General features: G+C 38.1%; 1 protein-coding gene across 3 annotated transcripts; it reads right to left on the reverse strand.

Moving 5' to 3' along the window:
* Nucleotides 1-1,195: 1,195 nt before the first annotated feature.
* hmg20a (high mobility group 20A) lies at nucleotides 1,196-20,450 on the reverse strand. 3 transcript variants are annotated; one of them, XM_061958923.1, is made up of 9 exons: nucleotides 20,287-20,450; nucleotides 15,026-15,100; nucleotides 6,137-6,346; nucleotides 5,946-6,078; nucleotides 4,113-4,150; nucleotides 3,929-4,001; nucleotides 3,631-3,846; nucleotides 1,878-2,010; nucleotides 1,196-1,576 (listed from the first exon to the last, which is right to left on the reverse strand). In XM_061958923.1, the coding sequence occupies exons 2-9, from the start codon at nucleotides 15,086-15,088 to the stop codon at nucleotides 1,573-1,575; spliced, it is 870 nt and encodes a 289-aa protein (XP_061814907.1). In that variant the 5' UTR covers nucleotides 15,089-15,100; nucleotides 20,287-20,450; the 3' UTR covers nucleotides 1,196-1,572. The 3 variants fall into 3 exon arrangements, with proteins under 3 accessions (XP_061814907.1, XP_061814905.1, XP_061814906.1); XM_061958921.1 differs by having other exon boundaries at nucleotides 3,929-4,004; XM_061958922.1 differs by lacking the exon at nucleotides 1,196-1,576 and having other exon boundaries at nucleotides 1,874-2,010; nucleotides 3,929-4,004.
* Between the last annotated feature and the right edge of the window lie 2,295 nt (nucleotides 20,451-22,745).

Consider the following 22,745-nt stretch of genomic DNA (forward strand, 5'->3'; position numbering starts at 1 on the left):
TTCGAGAAAAACTTCAACCAACCATGATGTCGGCTACTATTTAGTACGCTGTGACACGTTTGGCCTTTTGCTGACAGGAAGTCTCAGATGGCAAAGTGGAGGGAGAGAAAAGCATGAGGCACAGTGGTGACTGAAAACAGGAAGCCACATAATGTTGAGTCAAAAACCAAAATAGTAGAAGACAGCAGCAGTTTTGCTCACTCTAATTCATGTGTTTGTAAACCAGCACTGTCGTTAGTTAAGTTGACTTAATGCGGCTAAATCGAGCTTATTTAATTGTAATTAATCAGCAATTGAAAACCAGCACAGTCATTAGTTAAGTCGACTTAACCATGTTAAACAGAGCATAATTAAATGTAATTAATCTGTACCGGTAATTGTAAACTATTAATTAGGTCGATTTACTCGGATAAATTAAGTGTAATTAAACATCAGTTGTAAACCAGCGCAGTCGTTAGTTAAATTGACTTAATGCGGCTAAATCGAGCTTATTTAAATGTAATTAATCAGCAATTGAAAACTAGCGCAGTCATTAGTTAAGTCGACTTAACCATGTTAAACAGAGCATAATTAAATGTAATTCATCTGTACCGGTAAATGTAAACTATTATTTAGGTCGATTTACTCGGATAAATTAAGTGTAAATAAACATCAGTTGTAAACCAGCGCAGTCATTAGTTAAGTTGACTTAACACACTTAAATGAGTGTAATAAATTGTAATTAGTAGTTGCAAAATGGAGTGAAATTAAATGTAATTAGTAATAGTAAACTAGCGCAGTCATTAGTTAAGTTGACTCAACGCGGTTTAATGGAGCATAACTGTAATTAATCAGTTGTAAACAAGAACAGTTATTAGTTGACTTAACCAAGTTCAACAGAGTGTAATTAAATGCAATCCCAGCAGTAATTGACTTCCCTCGGTTAAAAGCAGCGTAATTAATCATCAGTTGTAAACCAGCGCTGCCATTATTTAAGTTGACTTAACAGGGTAAAATGCAGCAGAATTACTCCTAATTAATCAGTCATTGTAAACTAGTGCAGCCATTGGTTTAAGTTGACTCAATGCAGTTACAAGGTGGATAATCAATTGTAATTAAAGGGAGCGTATAATTAATCTCTTAAGCGGTGTAAAGAGGATTAGCGTCACATTTAACGTTTGAAACATTTTAATAAATAAATTGGAAAGCGGCTACATTTTGTGTTGTTTTGTAAACTTTATTGAAAACACAAACACACAAAATAAATGGCACATTCTTCACCATAGCATTAAAAATATCAATTGCTAAAAACACGATTATTTTTTACAAACTTACACAATGCTTCCCTTTTAAATATGCTAATTAAGTGTTGATAAAAAAAAAAGATGTTTTTTGTTTCATTTTCATTGACAAATCTGCAGCTAGATCAATAAAGTAAATTCATTGTATAAAAAGTAGAAATAAATAAGAGGAGCTACATCATGTTGGTCACCTTTACAGAATATTAAAAGTGTTTTGGGGGGGTGGGGGGCGACGGAGACTTTGCTGAGTGCTGGCGTGATTTCTCTTCTTCTCTAATTGGACCTGCCACAATTACCTGAGACAAGACAAGAGTTGATTGACATTTTCACTTCTTCAATGTTGTGTATTATGGTCTTTGGTTTTAGCTTTAAAGAAGATAGTTACATAAAAAAAAATCCTACAGTTACATGTATTTTGTGTCCTTTTGGTGCAAATATGGATAAAAGTTCATAATAAAATCAATAATAAAAAGTTCATTATTTTTTTTAATTGGACCTGAAATGACTTTCTTCTGTCTTCACATGGACTAAAATAACCTTGCATGAAGGGGACACAGCGCCACCTGTGTGTTTGTTACTCAGAAGTTGAGGCGTTACCTGTCCAGGCGGCTGACCAGGTCTCTCACAGTGCTGATGAGGTTCTCGTGTTCTTGCGGGTTGCTCATAATGATGCTGTGCAGCCTCTTCATGTAGGCGTCGATGCTGTCCAGGGTGGGCATCTCTCCACTGCCTACAGATAAGATAGAAACATTGATAGAAAGGAGTAATATGATGGTTATTGAAGGGAATGAATGGTTGTTCACAGCAGCATCAAACGGTGCCTCAACCTGTTCATTGACGTCACGTTGGTGCAAACAGAGCAGCTTGCCCAATTAAAGACAGAACTGGCAAATCTGCAGGTAGACAAAACGCTTGGATGCCACCTCCTGCAGTAAGACACCTTCTTGTCAGCGGAGCTGTCACAAGGTTTGGCAAATGTCTTTACAGTCCCACACACAAGAAAGCATGCCAACTGTGCTACTGGCAGGCTGACTGACTGACTGACTGCTGGTGTAGATGGCAGCTGTTGCACATTAAAGTATCAAAACAAGAGTCTGTTCCACATGTTGAAGATAACCTGTGGCTGCTGAAATGATGACGGATTGACCAAAATTACCACCAATCAATGATGCTGATTTCAAAGTAAATAGTGTTGGTAGTATGTCGTACGTCGTTCTAGAATTTGGACAGTTTGAAAGCAATTTTAGTAAGTCCTACTGTGTGTGCAGCTTTAACGCTAATGAGTTTTCTCCGACTAAGCGTGTGTAACTCTGCACTAACCTACTAGATGTAGGGCTGTGTGCCTATCACTTACTTAAGTTTCATACATTGTCCTTTCAAAGGGATAAGTACCTTTCTCACATTTGAACCAATACGGTACCAAACCTTGGTACCCAAGAATTGAATCAATTGTATCAATTTTTTGTACTTTTTTGTGTGTTCGTGTCGTAATCAATGTAAAACATTTTAATAGTACATTCTAAAAATAACCTTTTGGCAATTAACAGTGAGCTGATAATAACTATGCTGTCCAGTTGTTACATCTTGTTTTCATACACTTGTCTTATTTGCAATTATGTATTCATTTCAGTTTGTCAAAGGTGTGTTGCCGTAATCAGAAAGTAATCTCAATGTGCGAGTCTTGTCTTTTGTTGAGTCCTACAAAGTGTTTGTACTGCAAGTATTGTACTTATTACACACCATCTGTTTGATTGTAACAGGCAATATAGTTGTAGTTTTCATTACCAAGTTTGAAAGTGTTGAAATCGCCATGTAAAATCGCTAATGCTAATCAGTAGCATGTCTATGGCATAGCCAACGTAAAGTAGCATCGAGCTAGCGAATTTTGAAAACTGGAGCCTTACTTTTGAGCGCTTTTTATCAGGCATGCTTTCTTTTTTGGCATGGAAAATTGCAACATTATCTTAGTTAAAGCACTGAATTGACAAGCAATACATCACATACAACAACATAAAGGACACAATATCTGTAGCTAACTAACAGATAGTTGGCAGAGCTTGAGGCGGCTGCATTTGAAGATTTGTGTAGTGAAGCCTGTTTTATTTTATTATTTTTGTAAGGTGGAGTAGGCTCATCTACCTCGAGACAAGTCAAAGGCGGTATAATGTCTATGAGGAAGGAGGTTTGTCCTTCATGACATGAAAAGATGCAACCTCTTCTCTCAAACGAGAACCTAACAAGTGAAACAAATGTTTTTGTCACGTTTGGTGCTCAGGCTCTGGGAACTACTTTACATGAGCGTAAACATGATATTGGAAAACAGCAGAGATGTTTGAGTAGTGTTCTGTACCCGGCAGAGGCACAGAGGAGAAGCTGGCGGCGAGCGCCTGCCGCAGCGTCTCCAGGTGCTGCTGGAGAAGACTGTTGCGTCCCCGCTCTTGCATCACGTCGCCCTCCAGCCGGTCCACAGCGCCGCGCATGCTTTCCACGTGCTTCTGGAGCGCTGCGTTGCGCTCCTCGTACTCCATGTTGGTCTTCCGGAGCTGCCGCATCTCGGCTTCGCGAGCTACGGAATAGCGCAGGCAATTTAGCTATACTTTTATTGGATATAGTAGCAACGATCGTTTATGTACTTGTCAGCTGCTCACCTTTACTATGGTTGAGGAACTCCTCTGTGAAGATGGGGATGTCAAAGATGGTTCTGTCCTTTCCCTCTGCGTTCTGCTGATGGACACGGACAACCAGGTGAAAAGGATAACAACTGTCATTTCCCTGATGTCGTTTGCATTGACTCGATGACATATTGATGTCACAGGAAGAGGAGGTGCCAACCTCATGCAGAGCCTCGTTGGCGGCCTGGTTCCCCACATCTGGCGAGGAAGGAAAGAAGAAGACAAGGACAGCAGATGAGTCATATTTTCCAGCTTTCACGCTTCACCAGATGAGAACAAAGTGATTCACAATGTCTAAAAGTCTGCTCCTTTTAGGCATATGAAGTGAATATTAACACAAACAATCGCAGCAAATATACTAGCAATTTGTGTCAATTGGACTATAGTATTTGCAGGTTTGCCATATTAGCTAACTGGTTTAGCAGTCAGATGCTATTCACTAAATACACACAGCTGATGTGATATATTATAGATAATATTAGAACATCAATAAAACATGGCACATGCTAAGGAGACACCATTATTGCTTCAAATATATTTTTAAAGCATTAAAAAACTGCCATCACCCAATGACTTCTGCGCCGATAGAAAAGTTACCCATCATAACATACGCAAAAACAGGAAACGGAAAAGGCACTTTCAAAGTAAAGGTGTCAAAATAAAAAAATCTCAAAATCCATCCATGCATCCTTTTTCTACCGCTTGTCCCTTTCAGGTCGCGGGGGGTGCTGGAGCCTATCTCAGCTGCATTCGGGCGGAAGGCCTAAATGTCCATAAACATGGAGAATTCCTAACAAGTAATGGCAAATATCAAAATTAATTTGTGGCAATGCGGCCACAAAGAAGTAAATGTGTGGAAAACACTGCATAGAAGTAAATAGTGTCGGAGTGTACGATAATTATTGGGTTGATGAGAAATTATGACCTTACACAGAAAAATTTTATAATATTTAAATATAGCTCTGATAACCGATAATAGTAAAAAACGCTACAATGAGGCAAAATTACCCAAACTGTGTTGTAAGTGGGTTAGGATGAGCAAATAAAGCACTCATTTTCTCTTATGTGCCTTGCTGTAAGTCTGTCCCCGGAGCTCATTGTAAACAAACATGGCGTCGATTGTTTGGGACTTCGTCATTGTTTCAGTGGAAGACATACCGCGTGCTATTCGCAACAAATGTTTGGCAAACATTCCCCCAGGAGGGAAAAAAAATACCCCGCCTCAACACATTGCACTTATTAATCAGCCACCTGAAACGGCAGCATCACTATGATGAAAGAGGCCTGCCGCTAAAGAAGATTCCAAAAAGCCAGCTACAAAGAAAGGCAAGCACAAACTATAGTTCCATCTAAATGATAGACATAAATAAGTTATCAGTCTTTAGAAACAGTAAGTTTTTGAATGTTCAATGAATGTTGCTGGGCCGGGTTTGGTTTTGGAATTGGAATTGTATTATTATGGTAATATTGTGTATTATTTTGTTGGACTGAATAATAAATAAATAAATAAATAAAATAAAATAAAAAAATAAAAAGTTTTTAATAACATTGGGTGTCAGTTCTATGATTAACTACATTCCCCAAAAATAAAAAATAAAAAATAAAAAAAGACTGGGAGAAAAAAATATAAGTCATCCCAAAAGGATTGTATTTGTGTTTGTACAACTCATTAAAGGGATATTTTTTCATGGTTAGAAATAAATGTGTCACTTTTTGGGGTGGCTTTGACATTTAAGGACAATCGTTATTATTATTATTTTATTTTTAAATAAATGTCTTCTGGCTAATAGATGTTCATTTTTACAAGCTAATTCAAAATAAAAAAGTGAATGGCACAAAACATACTTAGGATCTCTTAAGTGTTATTAAATATAAAATGTATAAAGTGTCTTCAAAGACTGAGAAGTATTTGTTTATCTTGCTTTAACAGTCTATCTTGTATTATTCTTATACTCAAAGAATTTTAGATGAGTGACTTTTAGACATTCCTCACCTCCTCGGTGTCGCTTGCCCTTCTGCTTCTCTTGGACCTTCCTGGTGAAATGTTTGTAGGCCTCCGTTTTCTGGTACTTCTCCAGCTCCCTCATGTAGCGCTCCTTGTCGCGCTCCGCCTCCTCTAGGTAGCGCTGTAAACACACAAAAAGGATGACGAGCCCGGTTCATTTCCCGGGATTGCTCCCATACCTGCTTCTCCTCGGGTGGCAGCTTGCTCCACTCGTTGCCCAGCATCCTGGTGATCTCCGGGAAAGGAACATCGGGACGCTCGGCCCGCAGCTGCTCGCGCCGGTCGTTCATGAAGCGGACGTAGCCCGTCAGTGGCGCCTTGGGCGCATTGCGGTCCTTCATGGGCTTCTTCCTCTTTCTCCCTTTGGTCCAGTTGGTACGTCTTGTCTTCTGAGATGATTGCAAAAATGATACATGTGTCAGGTCTTGTGGCAAAATTAATATTTTAGTAATTTCTTGTCTAACAACAATTTTAGTCTAAGTAAATGGTAAATGGGTTATATTTGTATAGAGTTTTTCTACCTTCAAGACACTCAAAGCGCTTTGACACTATTTCCACATTCACACACTGATGGCGGGAGCTGCCATGCAAGGCCCTAAGGGTGAAGTGACTTGCTCAAGGAAACAACAGGCATGACTAGGATGGCAGAAGCTGGTGATTGATTGAACCTAACCACGACCCATCAGGAGCAAGGATGAAGTGTCTTGCTCAAGGACACAACGGACGTCACTAGGATGGCGGAAGACCACAACCCTCAGGTTGCTGACACTGCCGCTGTACCAACTGAGCCACGCCGTGATTCATGTTGTAAAGCTTCTCTTCGCTGAATTTGGCCTGTGCTGTGTCTCACAGAGGACACTTTTATATCCCACTGCTGCCATTTTGGGGTTCTGCAGCAATAGCTCTGCTTGGTTCTTTCTACATTCTACGCCCACTTTCCCAGAGTATAGGATAAAGACAAGTGTGATGAAGAGATCACTAACTTATACTGTATTTGTCTTTTGGTCAAAGGTTCTTTTTCTCATGTTTAACCAAAACTTTGCTGTCAGTTTATTCTCCCCCCTAAAAACAGGGAACTTCGCCCCAACCCCTCCTCCTCTGTTCCTCCCAAGGCAGATAAAAGGGTCTGGAATAAGGATCTAGAGGTATCATAAATACCGCGATATTTTGGTTTCAAAGTCTTCTCAATAATACCGTGACGTGTGTGATGGTATCAAACGAAAACTCGGTGAGTGTAGTTTTCTTCTGGTCTTTTAACTGTAAATAAACTACGTCTCCATGAATCCTCTGCGTAGCGCGGAAAGGGCAAGATGGGGGTGTTGAACGCCGTAAGAAGGAAGTGAAGTGTGTTCGTACTCGTCGTAGATAAAATCAATTGTTTTTTGGACATCAAATCTGTCCATAACTGGTTAAGTTATGTTGCTAACAAACAAACAAGCCCAGGCTAAAACATAACCTCTTTGGTGGAGGTAAGAATGTCTGCTTTCTGCAAAAAGAAGCGTGCCACTTTTGTTTCCAGCGTTTCCAAGGCAACACAGAGCCAGCTGGCCTGGTCGCACCACACGGCGGGAAATCACCAAAAAAAAATGTTTAACATGGGAAATAGGAAACTAAAAAGCTACTTGATAAATCCTCAATCCATCTATCTATTTTTCAATTGCTTGTCTGTCCGTGTGTCGGGTGGGCTGGAGCCTTTTCCAGCTGCACTCGGGTGGACGGCAGGGCAGGACAAGTCGCCACCTCAAACCATCACACAGAAAATATATTTGAAGCCACCGAAGCCAAACTATCAGTTTGTGAGGTATTTAAATTATAAACATTTATACTGTTAGTTTACTTTTCTGAGAAATAACATTTTCCAGGCCGATATAAAAAAGGACACTGTAGAGGACACTGATTCTCATAATGTAAAAGTTGAAAGTCACTAAAACTGTACATTATTGCTTTACACTTGTTACACTGGATGTTTACATTGTAACTTTAAAGACATCAACTGTGAGTTCTTCTTTTTAATATTTGCTTAAAACAGTACTACTAGTTTGTAGGGCTGCAACAACTAATCGACTAAATCGATTAAAATCGATTATAAAAATAGTTGGCGATTAATTTAGTCATCGATTCGTTGGATCTGTGCTATGCGCATGCGCAGAGGCAACTTTTTTTTATTTTCTTTTTTATTTATTTTTATATTCCATTATTTATAAACTGCAACATTTACAAACAGCTGAGAAACAATAATCAAAATAAGTATGGTGCCAGTATGCTGTTTTTTTTCCCAATAAAATACTGGAAAGGATAGAAATGTAGTTTGTCTGTTTTATCCGATTATTAATCAAAGTAATAATCGACAGATTAATCGATTATCAAAGCAGTTGTTAGTTGCAGCCCTACTAGTTTGTAATAAAAAAAATATGATTAGAACATTTTAGCATTATGTAAAGTGTGTTTATCCTTTATCCTTCCTGCCACTTCACTTAGCAAACTGCAGTTTTAAGCTTTTTTTATTGACACATACGGCAAAATTATGGTACCGTAGCGTACCATGAGTTTTTAAAGTGTTACATCCCTAGCCTGAAAGTTACTTTGTCTCTCTCTCGCTCTTATTTTCTTCGTTCTCAGCAACATAGACTTGCTTCTTTGTAACTTGATGTTATTTAAAATCTCAAATAAATACAGTACTTAAAATACCTTAGCTTTCTTTGGATATGTCTTTATTGAATAGGAAAAAGTCCAAAACACAGGTAACAATAGATGCTTAATGTTGTCGTCGTATGACAAACAGCGACGCAGAAGCCCACATTATGGACAAGCAACTAATATTCCAATAAAACTTCAGAGCTAAACAGCCATCATCACTGTTACTCCTCAATAATGTTAAAGGGGAAATGCACTTTTTTGGAATTTTGCCTATTGTTCATGATCATTATAAGAGACAAGAACACATGTCTTTTTTTGTTTTAGGATTTTAAAGATGATAAAAAAACGCTTCAAAGATGCGGCTAATGCAGCGTTTCTCAAAGTGTGGGGCGCGCCCCACTGGTGGGGAATAGAGACATGACAGGTGGGGCGCGAGGAACGGGAGGAAATTTCACTTTACTTTTTTTTTTTAATTATTATATTCTTAGATTTTTTTTTTACTATGCTTTCATTTTCTATACACACTGTAAATCACTTTGTGATTCTGTCTGTGAAATCCGCTTTATAAATAAATGTAAATTACCGGTACTTATTTTTACTGTCGGCTTTATATTTCTCGGTACGAGCGAAAGTTTGACAGACATAGCAACAGTAACTAATGGGGGCGGGGCTAAGCGGAACAAACTTTCGCGCGGATGGGTAGCAGGCTAATGTGTGGACCACAATTACACAAATATATACATTTGTGACTCGCACCTCAAAGGTCGTCGAGCCAAAGCCAGCGCCTGCAGAGAAACAAAAATCTGACGGGCACACACTGGATTCATTCATCGGGAAGCACTCGCGTCAAGGCAGCTCAGCCCCGAACTCAATGAGGTTTTAACAGATGTTGTGAGCGCGGTAAATTTGATCAAAACACGACCACCGAAAGTGCGACTGTTCTCTGCACTGTGTGAGGAAATAGGAGCTGATCATACAGCCGTGCTGTTTCACAGTGAAGCAAGGTGGCTCTCCTGGGGGAAAGTGCTGTCACTTGCCCTGTCTTGCCAAATGCATAGCTCCTCCTTTTTTTTTTGCAAAGATTGCAAAGTGGCACTTTTATTGTATTTATTATTGAACTTGATGCAAGTTATTTGATTTATTATTGAACTTGATGCAAGTTATAACACTTTTTTTGATTTATTATTGAACTTGATGCAAGTTATAACACTTTTGTTTTATTTATTATTGAACTTGATGCAAGTTATAACACTTTTGTTTTATTTATTATTGAACTTGATGCAAGTTATAACACTTTTTTTGATTTATTATTGAACTTGATGCAAGTTATAACACTTTTGTTTTATTTATTATTGAACTTGATGCAAGTTATAACACTTTTGTTTTATTTATTATTGAACTTGATGCAAGTTATAACACTTTTTTTGATTTATTATTGAACGTGATGCTAGTTATAACACTTTTTTTAATTTATTATTGAACTTGATGCAAGTTACAACACTTGTTTTATTTATTATTGAACTTGATGCAAGTTATAACACTTTTTTTGATTTATTATTGAACGTGATGCAAGTTATAACACTTTTTTTGATTTATTATTGAACTTGATACAAGTTATAACACTTTTGTTTTATTTATTATTGAACTTGATGGAAGTTATTTTATTTATTATTGAACTTGATGCAAGTTGTACCACAGCTGCACAGTTATTTTATTTATCATTGAACTTGATGTTATTTTATGTTATTGAGTTTGAATGTATACAACTTGATGTTCAATAAATTTGAAAATGTTAAAGCTTGGCATTAGCGCTCTGTTGGGGCGATGGGGGCAGGTGGGGCTTGAAAACTCCCCCTTGTCCAAAGTGGGGGATGACAAAAAAAGTTTGAGAACCACTGGGCTAATGGGAGTCTCCGTTGTAGCTTTCAAAGCCTCTAAAACAACTTCAAAACCCTCCATCAACGTTTTATATGCACACTGCAAGTATATATATAATGTAGTAACACACGTTAACAACAATATGTAATATGTTCAATATTTACCGTATTTTCGTCATTTTAATCATTGACTGACTTATTTCGCACATGAATTTTCTAGTTCAATAGCAGAGCACGTCCGACTTCTGGCAACAATTTGTGTTCTACTTTCGGATTCAAACACAAGTGTGTTCTAATCATTGCAGACTTGGTAACAGACAACAAAGATGACTACTTTTGGACAATGAGGATTCTCAACCTTATCTTTTTGAAACTGAACGGAGGATGAACTACTATTTATCGAAGCCAGCACGGAGAGGAGGGTGAAATGTTGGAGCAGACGGAAGCCGAGAGAGTGAGGTCAGCATGACACGAAGCTGCAAATGTGGAACTTGGAGCCAAGCTATTACAAAATAAATGCCGTGATTACACCCAAATAATCCGGAAACAGACAACTGTTCATCGAGTGAGTCACACTTTATATCGTTCATGATACACACAGCACAACATGCGTGTTATCAAAACTACTATTAAAACACTGTCTGGCTAGCTGTGTACAAACAAAACATAAAATGTGGGCTAATACTTTCCAGATACTGTAAAATGATTGTTCATGTTTTTTATTCAGTACAGATTGGTGTCTTATCGTCCTGTGTTGTGCGTTACAAACTCAAATGCGTTTCGTGCTGACGTAGAGACCAGCTTATCTCTTGCCGTAGCTAGCTTTTACGGCTATTACCGAAGCACACCGATGTGTTAGTACGCTAGAAAAAGAGTTCCTCAGTGTTCGCTCTTACAATAGCAATGTCGCAGAGCTTGGTTATTATACAGGTTACAGAACGTAAATTAAGTATTGGTGACGGTTTTTGAATGCATTTTTAAAGTGATTTAGAGGTAGAATTGATTGCTCACATTAGCTGCATTGCTAGCCTCCAAGAACGAGACAATTTTTACATGTTAGAATGCAAAAAAAAGAAATTTTCTTCTTTTTATAATGATTGTAAACGATAGGCAAAATAAAGAATAAAAAGTGCAATTCCCCTTTAAAGTTAAACTCTAAGGGTTAACTTATTTTTACATTGTGATATTTGTAATTTTTTTGTGATATTACAGTATATTATTATTATTTGAATTCAGGAGTTGAATTAGGACTAAGAGACTAAAGGTTCAGAAGGTTGTTGCAGTTATTTTTTTAATAAGAGCATGAAGTAGTAGTAATATTCAACTTCATAACTTTTTATGACATACTGAATTTAGGTGGTTATTAGCTGTGAGCTTTAATCATTGCAATGACTAAGAAAGGAATAAATACATTCTTGAAATAGTTCACTATGTGTGTGTAGTCATCTATAATAGTAACAGGGTGTGTCGATTAATTTATCAGACAAGTTCCATGAAAAGGTAGGAGATCCGCCAATGCCGATTAATGCCGTTCATTAAAGTCGATCCCTCTGGATTATACTTTAATTTACTTCGCAACTAATTGTGTATGTCCATGTACAGTCTGCGGAGCTGCACCCTTGGGTTACTAATAATCACCTCAACTTTAGCAAAAAAATATACATTTCTCATGTGTCATTATCACTGGAGGACTCGGGGACAGTGCTAAACATGTTACACTGAGTAAGAGCAAGCAGGAGTAGATATGCTAATCGCAAAGCTTGCTAGAAACAACACAAGAAGTAAGTGCTTAGTAATGTTTAAGAAATGTAGATGGAAGCACCTTATAGCAGAAAGTAAGCATCTATTAAATGACAATTACCTCGATTAAATAGGAGTGTAGAGATTGTAATATAACAGCATTCTGTTGCTGTGTAGCAAACAGATGTACACGTAAAGGGAGGGCGGATCCATCCATATATTGGTAATGTCGGTACCAAGAGTAGTATCAGTATTTGATCAAAACTTAGAGCGATTATCTACAAAATGTTAGTTTTTGTTAATGCCGACAAACTCTGGGAATAATTCCCTGTACACAGAAGGACTTTGAGGGCAAAACCCAAAGGATGGTAGTTTTTGCTTTTATTCAGTTATTGTGTACTACTGACTTAGTTTTGCTCAAACAATTGCTCCAGCAACCCCGAACGGGACAAGCGGTAGAAAATGGATGGATGAAAAGAGAAAATGAGTTCAAATATTTAGTTGATATTGTTAGACTCCCAATAGCACGCACCATAAACAAATACAAAATTATTTAAGTTAATACATGTGATCGGTATCGGACAATCTCACTCATGGATGATTGATATTGGGATCTTTAGCATAAAACCCTGGACGGAACATCATATTACTATTAACATTACAACATGTTGCGGTTTTCTGTCTATACTGGGGGTCAGCAAGCCGCGGCTCTTTAGCGCTGCCCTAGTTGCTCCCTGGAGCTTTTTTCAAAAATGTATGAAAAAAGAAAAATATGGGGGAAACATTTTTTTTAAATTTTGTTTAATATGGTTTCTGTAAAAAAAAAACATGACACGAATCTTCCCCATTGTTAGAAAAAACAACTGTTTAATATGTTTGTGGTCATGCTTGACTGATAGAGTATTTGGCAAGCGTCGTTTTATCCTACTAATTTTGGCGGTCTTGAGGTCACCGTAGTTGTGTGGACTGTGTAAACAGTTTGTTTACATGTATAACTTCCTCCAACGCTGCCACAAAAAGATGCCATTTTTGCCACTCTGTCTCATTTTGTCCACCAAAATGTTTTATGCTGTGCATTAATGCACAAAGGTGAGCTTTGTTGAGGTTATTGACTTGTGTGGAGTGCTAATCAGGTATATTTGGTCAGTACATAGCTTCAAGCTAATTAATGCTAACATGCTATTTAGGCTAGTTGTATGTGCATATTGCATCACTCCTCGTATGTAGGTATTTGACCTCATTTAATTTCCTCAGGCATGTGATTAATGAAAAAGACTGAAAAAAAACTGGGGGTCTGGGGGCCACAGGTCCAGGGCTTTAAGAACACAGGTACCTGGACCTGTGTTCTTAAATGTGTATTCCCCATCTTCCATGTCGAGAGCAGTTTTGATTTGAGCTTACATGGTAAACAACTAAAATGAATGTTTTGGGCATTGTTTTATCCAGACGCATATATTTGTCCAAATGTGGCCAAGTAGACGCATTGTGGGTTTCCTGGACGTCGCTAAAAGAAAAATCTAAAGAAGAGAATCCCTCTGCCATCATCCACTAGTTTTTTAAATATATAAATCGCCCGCTTGAATATTCACTCTTCTCCTCTCCGACTCTCGTCGTCATTTCAGATATGTTGTGATTTCCCTTCCTGGTTTGATGACCCACCCTATCTTGCCTCATCATAGTAAACCACCAACCAATCATAGATGTTCTTATATGTAAACCAACCAATAATCAGTGATGATTGCTTCGCTACGTAGCTTCGATTTTTAAGTTAATTTTTTATGGAAAACCGTAGTTTCTACCACTGGATTATCAAAAACTGTACTCCTTACGGGAAAACCGTAGTTGTTGGCAAGTGTGGCAAAGAGACGGATCAAGATTTTAACACACATTGTAGGTCGGTAAAAACGAAGAAAAACGGAAAATATTTTTTTATATTTTTACAGAGATAAAAAAGACGGATTTCCGACTATAGACGGAAAAATCACATGCCTGTTTCCTTTACTTAAGTCCTCTGTGTATTTATTTTGTATTTGCATGTCTCATGACACATTATCTGTATGTAATATTGGCTGCTTTTCTGATAGTTTTTTGTGTGCCAGGTTGTTCTAGACCAGAGCAAACGTTACCCAGCTTTCAAAGATTGTAATAAATCCATTAGAAGACGACAACCGGCCATTTCCTTTAACTTGCACACACATTTATACCTTGCGCCATTCTAAGCCAGTCATTTCCATTTTAACTCACCCTCTGAGAAGCCTTTGTTTAACTAATGATTTCCAATGTTGTAAAAATGTGTAGAATAAATATTAGATTTCAACATTTCTGTCAACAAAGAATTGCGTGAGACTGCGACCCATAGTCATTTTGATAGTAGGCTAATATAGCTAACAGACACTTACATCATGTTTTGCCTTCGACTTATATACATTTGTTGTGGCTCCAGACAGATTTATTTTTTGTATTTTTGGTTCATTATGGCTCTTTCAACACTTTGGGTTGCCAACCCTTGGTCTATACTGTAATTCTATTTCTAGAATGTGCTGCTGGATGATAACAATTAGAAGTGAACTTTGGACACCTCTGATAAACAGTATTATGCATTAAAAAGGTAATCTTATCTTAACTCTTGTAAAGCAGTAAGGAATAATCAAGGTCTTGATGTTGACAGTTTGACCCTGGAACTGACAGATTCTATTTTTACCATTTTCTGCAGGAAAACCAACAACAAACACATTTTATTCGATTTGATTGTTAAGATATGAGATTTTGCTTTCATTGCATTACAAATGTACACATTATATATTAGTTTAATACCTCCTCTCCATTTCTCTGGTTGGTGTTCTCCGTGTTGGCAGCAGGAGTTTGCTGTTCATCCATGACTTTTATATCCTGCAGAAGAAGAAGAACAAACTTATTGGTGAACAATAAACATATTTTTATTGTTTATTGCACAGCGTGTGTGGTTACATTTCCGCAAAATGTCTACAAAAATAGTTGAACTTCACGACCAAATAAAAGTAAACATTGTGGGCGAAGGGTTGAGACTAAACATTACAACATCCTTTTCAATGTTCAACTTCTTCACTGCACAGGAAGTGAAAGTCAAACATCCTGGAGGACATTTCCCACCACAAAAAGCTGTGGGAAAACGTGGAAGGAATGAAGACATCTGCCACAAATATTCATTCCAATGTAAGGGAAGTCCAGTCCAGCTTTCCTTTCCAGCATTCCTCACACGCTTGAATAATGTGTCACTTTTTTTATACAGATAGATAAATATTTGGATTATTTTGTGTGTCCTCCTGAAACCCAGCAATGCATTTTTGTCGCTTCACGGTTCCTTTTTTCAAACACAAACCAAACAATAAAACCTAATTGTTCTGCTGTAAAGAGAACATTCTGGGCTTTTCAGTAACATGTAATTTGTTGGATTTTGTTAGATGAAATAGAAGATGACCTGCATGTTTCATGAGTACAAACTAAGTCAATTGTTTAATTGAACCAGTAATTGCACTATTGAAAAAGTAGTAATTGAGTGTAGAATCCAGTGTTTCTTAACCATTTGTTGGGCCAAAATCGCTCTACTAATGACCGCCAAAAAATATCTGTTTCTCAGCTGTGGATTGAATTGGCCTACTGAGGTACTCAGTTGTAATACACTTTTCCACCACTTATGGCAGTAATGACAATATCAAACAAACAGGAGACGTCTGGAGCGAACGTCATAGAGAAGTTTCTAAAAGCGCATAAAATTATGACTAAAGTGTTTAAACTATACTTTTATTTGCACTTAAACTTTTTTGACAGTTTATTCAAGAAACATATTTATATAATAAATAATGATCAGTTTTGTTTGAATTTAAATAATTTAGCACTGTGTAGTTGTATGTAAATGTATTTTACATCAGTTTTTATGAGTCCCTCCTTTCACAGTGTACATTTGATTAGTATTTATTTTGTAATCAGCCTGAACTAACAAATTGATAATAATCTTAGTGATTAACACATGGCTTCATATTATTTGACAAGGTGTATCCTGTTAAACTGTGAGTAAGTTAGTTATAATCATGAATATGATTGAAATCAAGAGTAAGATTACTAATTCAGTGTTAATATTTGAGTGAGCCCTGGTCCCCCTCTGTAGTGGAAAAGTTGGGCCCCGAGGTCAAAAAGATTAAGAACACATGGTTTAATCAATAGGTGGTTTTGGTAAAAGAAAAGTAGATGTATCCTGTTGTGAAGATGAAGACGTACCACTACTAATTTACCATATAAAAATATGAAGATGCATTAAAATTGAATCACTTCATTATGTTTTGAAAAAAAGTATTCTTCCTGTTATGAAAACAGCAGAAAATATGATGGATGAAAGCAGTCGACACTAGATACGGTTGTAGTCCTCTGCAAAAGACAATACAGTAAGAAAAAATGAGCACGTTTTCTGCAAAGATAATTATTTACTGCAGTAAGTTAATTACTTTCCTCTACACCAGTGATCCCCAACCACCGGTCCGTGACACGTTTGCTACCGGGCCGCACAGAGACATTAAATAATTTATAACCGACCGCATTTCCTCATACTTAACTTTCACCAGTCCCACCAGACACACCAATAAGCTTGTTCATAGATGTATTATACAACTCCTGATACAAAGTCGTCATTTGCTAAATTTGTTACATCTTTGTGACATGGGACAATGCACATCAATAAACATATAACATCTAAAGTTGCCAAATCGTAGCCAAAACCTAGGTTCCGTCTGCAGTCCGCAGCAGGTTGATGACCTAAGATTAGGGCAGATCAGGAACAAAGTGACCATAGTAGTTTAAATGCATAAGGCAGATGGAGAAGCGCTAAATTGTTGCATATAATAATTGTGCGGAAGGTAGAAAATACACATCTTCTTTGGCCTAGTAAGTTAAAGTGCTGGTGTCATTGCACGTAGTCCTATTATGCAAGTCGTTAGCAATAACAGATGTATTTACGCATGGAAAATTGGACCAAAAAAGCTAACATTAGTGTATCTATGTATGAAATATTGCAAAAAAAATTGGAATACATGTGAAAATAGACAGTAATCTATTGTAACTAATAGCAGGTATTTCTAGCTTCATTATATATCCAGTTGTCCTCTTGTCCTTGAATGTGATGTATCACCTATAACCCATCAGATACTAAAGCCAAAAAAAGCCTACTACTAGCAAAATTAGTACAAAACAAAAGTTTAGGGAGAGCTAAACGGAATCCATCCTATTTGGGTCCCAAATCAACCTTAAGAAAGTCAGTGACTTCACTATAAAAGTGGGTGACATTGTTATCACCAGGAAAGATGAGGTCACCTACTTAGGTTCCATTCTAGAGGCTAATCTTTCCTGTGATAAAATGGACACCAAGGTAATCAAAAAGGTCAACCAACGAACGAGATTTCTCTACAGAATCTCCTCTCTGGTCAACAAAAGCATCATGAAGATTCTAGCGGGAACTCTCATTCAACCCTTTTTCGATTACGCTTGCACCTCTTGGTACCCCAGCACCTCCAAACCCTCAAATCTAGACCCCAAACATCCCAGAACAAGCTAGTCAGGTTACTTTTAGACCTCCACCCCAGATCCCACCTCACTCCAACCCACTTCTCCAAAGTGGGCTGGCTCAGGGTGGAGGACAGACTAAAACAACTTGCACTTAGCCTAGTCTATAAAATCTGCTATACCTCCCTGATACCGAAGTACATGTCAAACTACTTCCATAATGTAAATGACTGCCATAACCACAACACCAGCGGGAGCTCCACTAACCACGTTAAACCCAGATTCCGATCTAACAAAGGTCTTAACTCATTCTCCTTCTATGCCACATCAATATGGAATGCACTCCCAACAAGTGTAAAAGAAAGTGCATCTCTATCCTCCTTCAAAACCGCACTAAAAGAACACCTCCAAGCAACTTCAACCCTAGACTAATCAAATGTATATACTTGTTCTTATGCTTTCTGAGCTCACTATGTTCACTGCTCGCTGTACATATCCTACCAAGTCAGACCTACACTGTTTCAATGTCCATTTCTCAGATGATGCAATTGTTGATGACTGAAGTGCTGATATCAACCAAACCTAACCCCCCCCCCCCCCTCCACTACCCACCCCCCGGATTGTAAATAATGTAAATAATTCAATGTATATACTCTGATGATTAACTTGTGTGATGACTGTATTATGCTGATAGTATATATGTGAACCATGAATTGATTTACGTGGACCCCGACTTAAACAAGTTGAAAAACTTATTCGGGTGTTACCATTTAGTGGTCAATTGTACGGAATATTTACTGTACCGTGCAATCTACTAATACAAGTTTAAATCAATCAAAAAGCTTCTTTGCAAATGCAAAAGGCTTTGGCCACTAATTCAACTTTATGGTGAGTTTTTTCATGTAATAATTTTTCATGCACTTATTTGCTAAACATGTATTTATCCGCCACACATGGAAGGCCGGTCCTTGAAAATAACGCCTACATTAAACCGGTCGGGCTTCACGGTGGCAGAGGGGTTAGTGCATCTGCCTCACAATACGAAGGTCCTGAGTAGTCTTGGGTTCAATCCCGAGCTCGGGATCTTTATGTGTGGAGTTTGCATGTCCTCCCTGTGACTGCGTGGGTTCCCTCCGGGTACTCCGGCTTCCTCCCACTTCCAAAGACATGCACCTGGGGATAAGTTGATTGGCAACACTAAAATTGGCCCTAGTGTGTGAATGTGAGTGTGAATGTTGTCTGTCTATCTGTGTTGGCCCTGCGATGAGGTGGCGACTTGTCCAGGGTGTACGCCGCCTTCCGCCCGATTGTAGCTGAGATAGGCTCCAGCGCCCCCCGCGACCCCAAAAGGGAATATCCATCCATCCATTTTCTACCGCTTATTCCCTTCGGGGTCGCGGGGGGCGCTGGAGCCTATCTCAGCTACAATCGGGCAGAAGGCGGGGTACACCCTGGACAAGTCGCCACCTCATCGCAGGGCCAACACAGATAGACAGACAACATTCACACTCACATTCACACACTAGGGCCAATTTAGTGTTGCCAATCAACTTATCCCCAGGTGCATGTCTTTGGAGGTGGGAGGAAGCCAGAGTACCCGGAGGGAACCCACGCAGTCACGGGGAGAACATGCAAACTCCACACAGAAAGATCCCGAGCCCGGGATTGAACCCAAGACTACTCAGGACCTTCGTATTGTGAGGCAGATGCACTAACCCCTCTGCCACCGTGAAGCCCCCAAAAGGGAATAAGCGGTTGAAAATGGATGGATGGATTAAACCGGTCCCTGGTGCAAGAAAGGTTGTGGACCCCTGCTCTAGACATCTGCATTGTTTTTACACTACACTGCCCTCTACTGATTGGCAACCCACATTGCATCTCCTAATATTAACTACAGTGGGGTTTCATCCAGAATGACTGAATTAATTTGGTCATTTTGACAGGTCATTAAATTAACAACACATTGAAAACCGTAATATTGCATAAACTAAATATATAAGCGTTTAAACACTTACATTGAAGCACTGATTCACCGGTAGAAGCTGGGCCAGCTCGAATTATATTGACGTAAAGGTTAGGTTAATTTTTTTTTTTAATAAAAGACTGACATTCTAGAAAACACGTGTTCTGAATTATATACATTTACATTGTTATAAGTAATTAACTAGTAGGAAAATAACACATTTAAATTAGCTTCCAGTTGACTTCACCGATGACGTTTACTTGATTTGGCTCCATTATCTAACCTTGGTATTAAAAGGAAATAAACACTTAATAGCACCGAATAATTCTTATTTGCATATTTTAGAATAGCAATTCATATTCCTGCGGTAAAATGTTTAACTTTAACGATAATGACAATGAATGTATTATTTTAGGAGAGTAGCTAGCTAGCCAGCGGCAGATATTAGCCGGTGGTAGCTACACAAGCCCAGCCGTTTTAAAACTCTTCTCTTCCCGTCAACGTTCACCAAATGCAGTAGCTTGAACCGCAAACGATATTAAAGTGGGAACAAATGTCACATGAACACACAAGTCAAACTAACCTTTGTGAGTAAGAAACCGTTGCTGAACGCGAGCAAACGATGTTCTCCTATCACAACAATACAGCTAATGGCTATCAACTGCCCTAGAGCTGAGCATCTAGATCGCTTTCATGTGTCTTTTTTACGTAGACAACGCTATTTTTTGACGTTTTGACGTGCCTTGTTTAGGTTAAAGATGTTGTAAAAAAAAATTGCAATTATCAGTACTAAACAACATTAATTACAAATTGACACTAACATATGAGCGATAGGGCAAACGTTGCTCTAGTCTAGATGGTGTCTTTCTATGTGTGTCTTCTTCGTGTCGGCAACTGATACCACTTGCAGGTGCTGCTACCATCTAAAGGCCATTTTATATACTACACCCAATTCTTTTTCTTTATTTTTAAATATAAATACAGTGACTTAGGTATTGTCAGGTGTAAACTCTCACGTCCTATAATGCCAAACACATCCTAGGTGATGAATACGTTTTTGAGCCTTCTACATCATTGGTGTAGTTTTTATCCTAAAAACATGTCGTATCAGACCAGATGCGTGCAATATAAGTATAATCCACATGGGGGCAGCAATTAATTTATTCGAGAGCTGTCCAGTGATCCTGCAAGATTAAACTTTGAAAGAGATACGTTAAGAAACATGTGTTTTTTTTACTGACATATCAGCAGAGGTGGGTAGTAACGCGCTACATTTACTCCGTTACATCTACTTGAGTAACTTTTGGGATAAATTGTACTTCTAAGAGTAGTTTTAATGCAACATACTTTTACTTTTACTTAAGTATATTTATAGAGAAGGCACGCTACTTTTACTCCGCTACTTTTATCTACATTCAGCTCGCTACTCGCTACTAATTTTTATCGATCTGTTAATGCACGCTTTGTTTGTTTTGGTCTGTCAGACAGACCTTCAAAGTGCCTGCCTTACTGGTGACGTTTCACTTCGTTCCACCAATCAGATGCAGTCACTGGTGACGTTGGACCAATCAAACAGAGACAGGTGGTCACATGACCTGACTTAAACAAGTTGAAAAACTTATTGGGGTGTTACCATTTAGTGGTCAATTGTACGGAATGTGTACTGTACTGTGCAATCTAATCATAAAAGTTCCAATCAATCAATCAAAAGTGTGAAGGACAAATATACTTGTTTTATTTCAACCGTACATCCCGTCAAAAGCCTCAAGACTGACCGCACATGAGGACGTTCCTGTCTTCACAATAAAAGTGCCGCTCCATCGCGCCTGCGCTTTCAAAACAAGAGTCTCCGAAAGCCAGCGCAAACAAGCTAGCAAGCTACGGAGTTTGACGCCAATATATTTCTTGTAAAGTGTATAAAAACGAATATGGAAGCTGGACAAATAGGATGCCAAAAACCCACCACTTTCATGTGGTATTAGACAGAAAGGAGGAACTTTTCTTCTCCTCCATTTGAAAACGTGGACATTATCATCACTACTGTCTGATTACAATCAATGCAAGTCATCAGAATCAGGTAATACACCAACTTATATTCTAGTCTTCATTAAAGAAAGGAATCTATATGTTAAACATGCATGTATATTCATTAAAACACCTTTAACATGTAAACAAAAACAGCAAAATAAATACATATAAATGATATACTGTATATATCAATGTATATGTATGTGTGTATATATATATATATATATATATGTGAGTGTTTATGTTACTCATCAGTTACTCAGTACTTGAGTAGTTTTTTCACAACATACTTTTTACTTTTACTCAAGTAAATATTTGGGTGACTACTCCTTACTTTTACTTGAGTAATAAATCTCTAAAGTAACAGTACTCTTACTTGAGTACAATTTCTGGCTACTCTACCCACCTCTGCATATCAGTATGAACAGTTACTTTGTTGATGCAATTTGAAATTAAGTTAAAGTTAAAGTTAAAGTACCAATGATTGTCACACACACTAGGTGTGGTGAAATGTGTCCTCTGCATTTGACCCATCCCCTTCATCACCCCCTGGGAGGTGAGGGGAGCAGTGGGCAGCAGCGGTGCGGCGCCCGGTAATCATTTTTGGTGATTTAACCCCCAATTCCAACCCTTGATGCTGAGTGCCAAGCAGGGAGGTACTGGGTCCCATTTTTTATAGTCTTTGGTATGACTCGGCCGGGGGTTTGAACTCACAACCCACCGATCTCAGGGCGGACACTCTAACCACTAGGCCACAGAGTAGGTTCATATTTCATAATATTATAGTAAAACTGTGTTGATAATGCGTGTATCAAATTTGAAACTGCAGGTATATAAAGTACTGTACAGGTAAAAGCCAGTAAATTAGAATATTTTGAAAAACTTGATTTATTTCAGTAATTGCATTCAAAAGGTGTAACTTGTACATTATATTTATTCATTGCACACAGACTGATGCATTCAAATGTTTATTTCATTTAATTTTGATGATTTGAAGTGGCAACAAATGAAAAT

This window comes from Nerophis lumbriciformis, linkage group LG05 (genome assembly GCF_033978685.3).
Source record: "Nerophis lumbriciformis linkage group LG05, RoL_Nlum_v2.1, whole genome shotgun sequence".
In the NCBI taxonomy this organism is placed as follows: Eukaryota; Metazoa; Chordata; class Actinopteri; order Syngnathiformes; family Syngnathidae; genus Nerophis; species Nerophis lumbriciformis.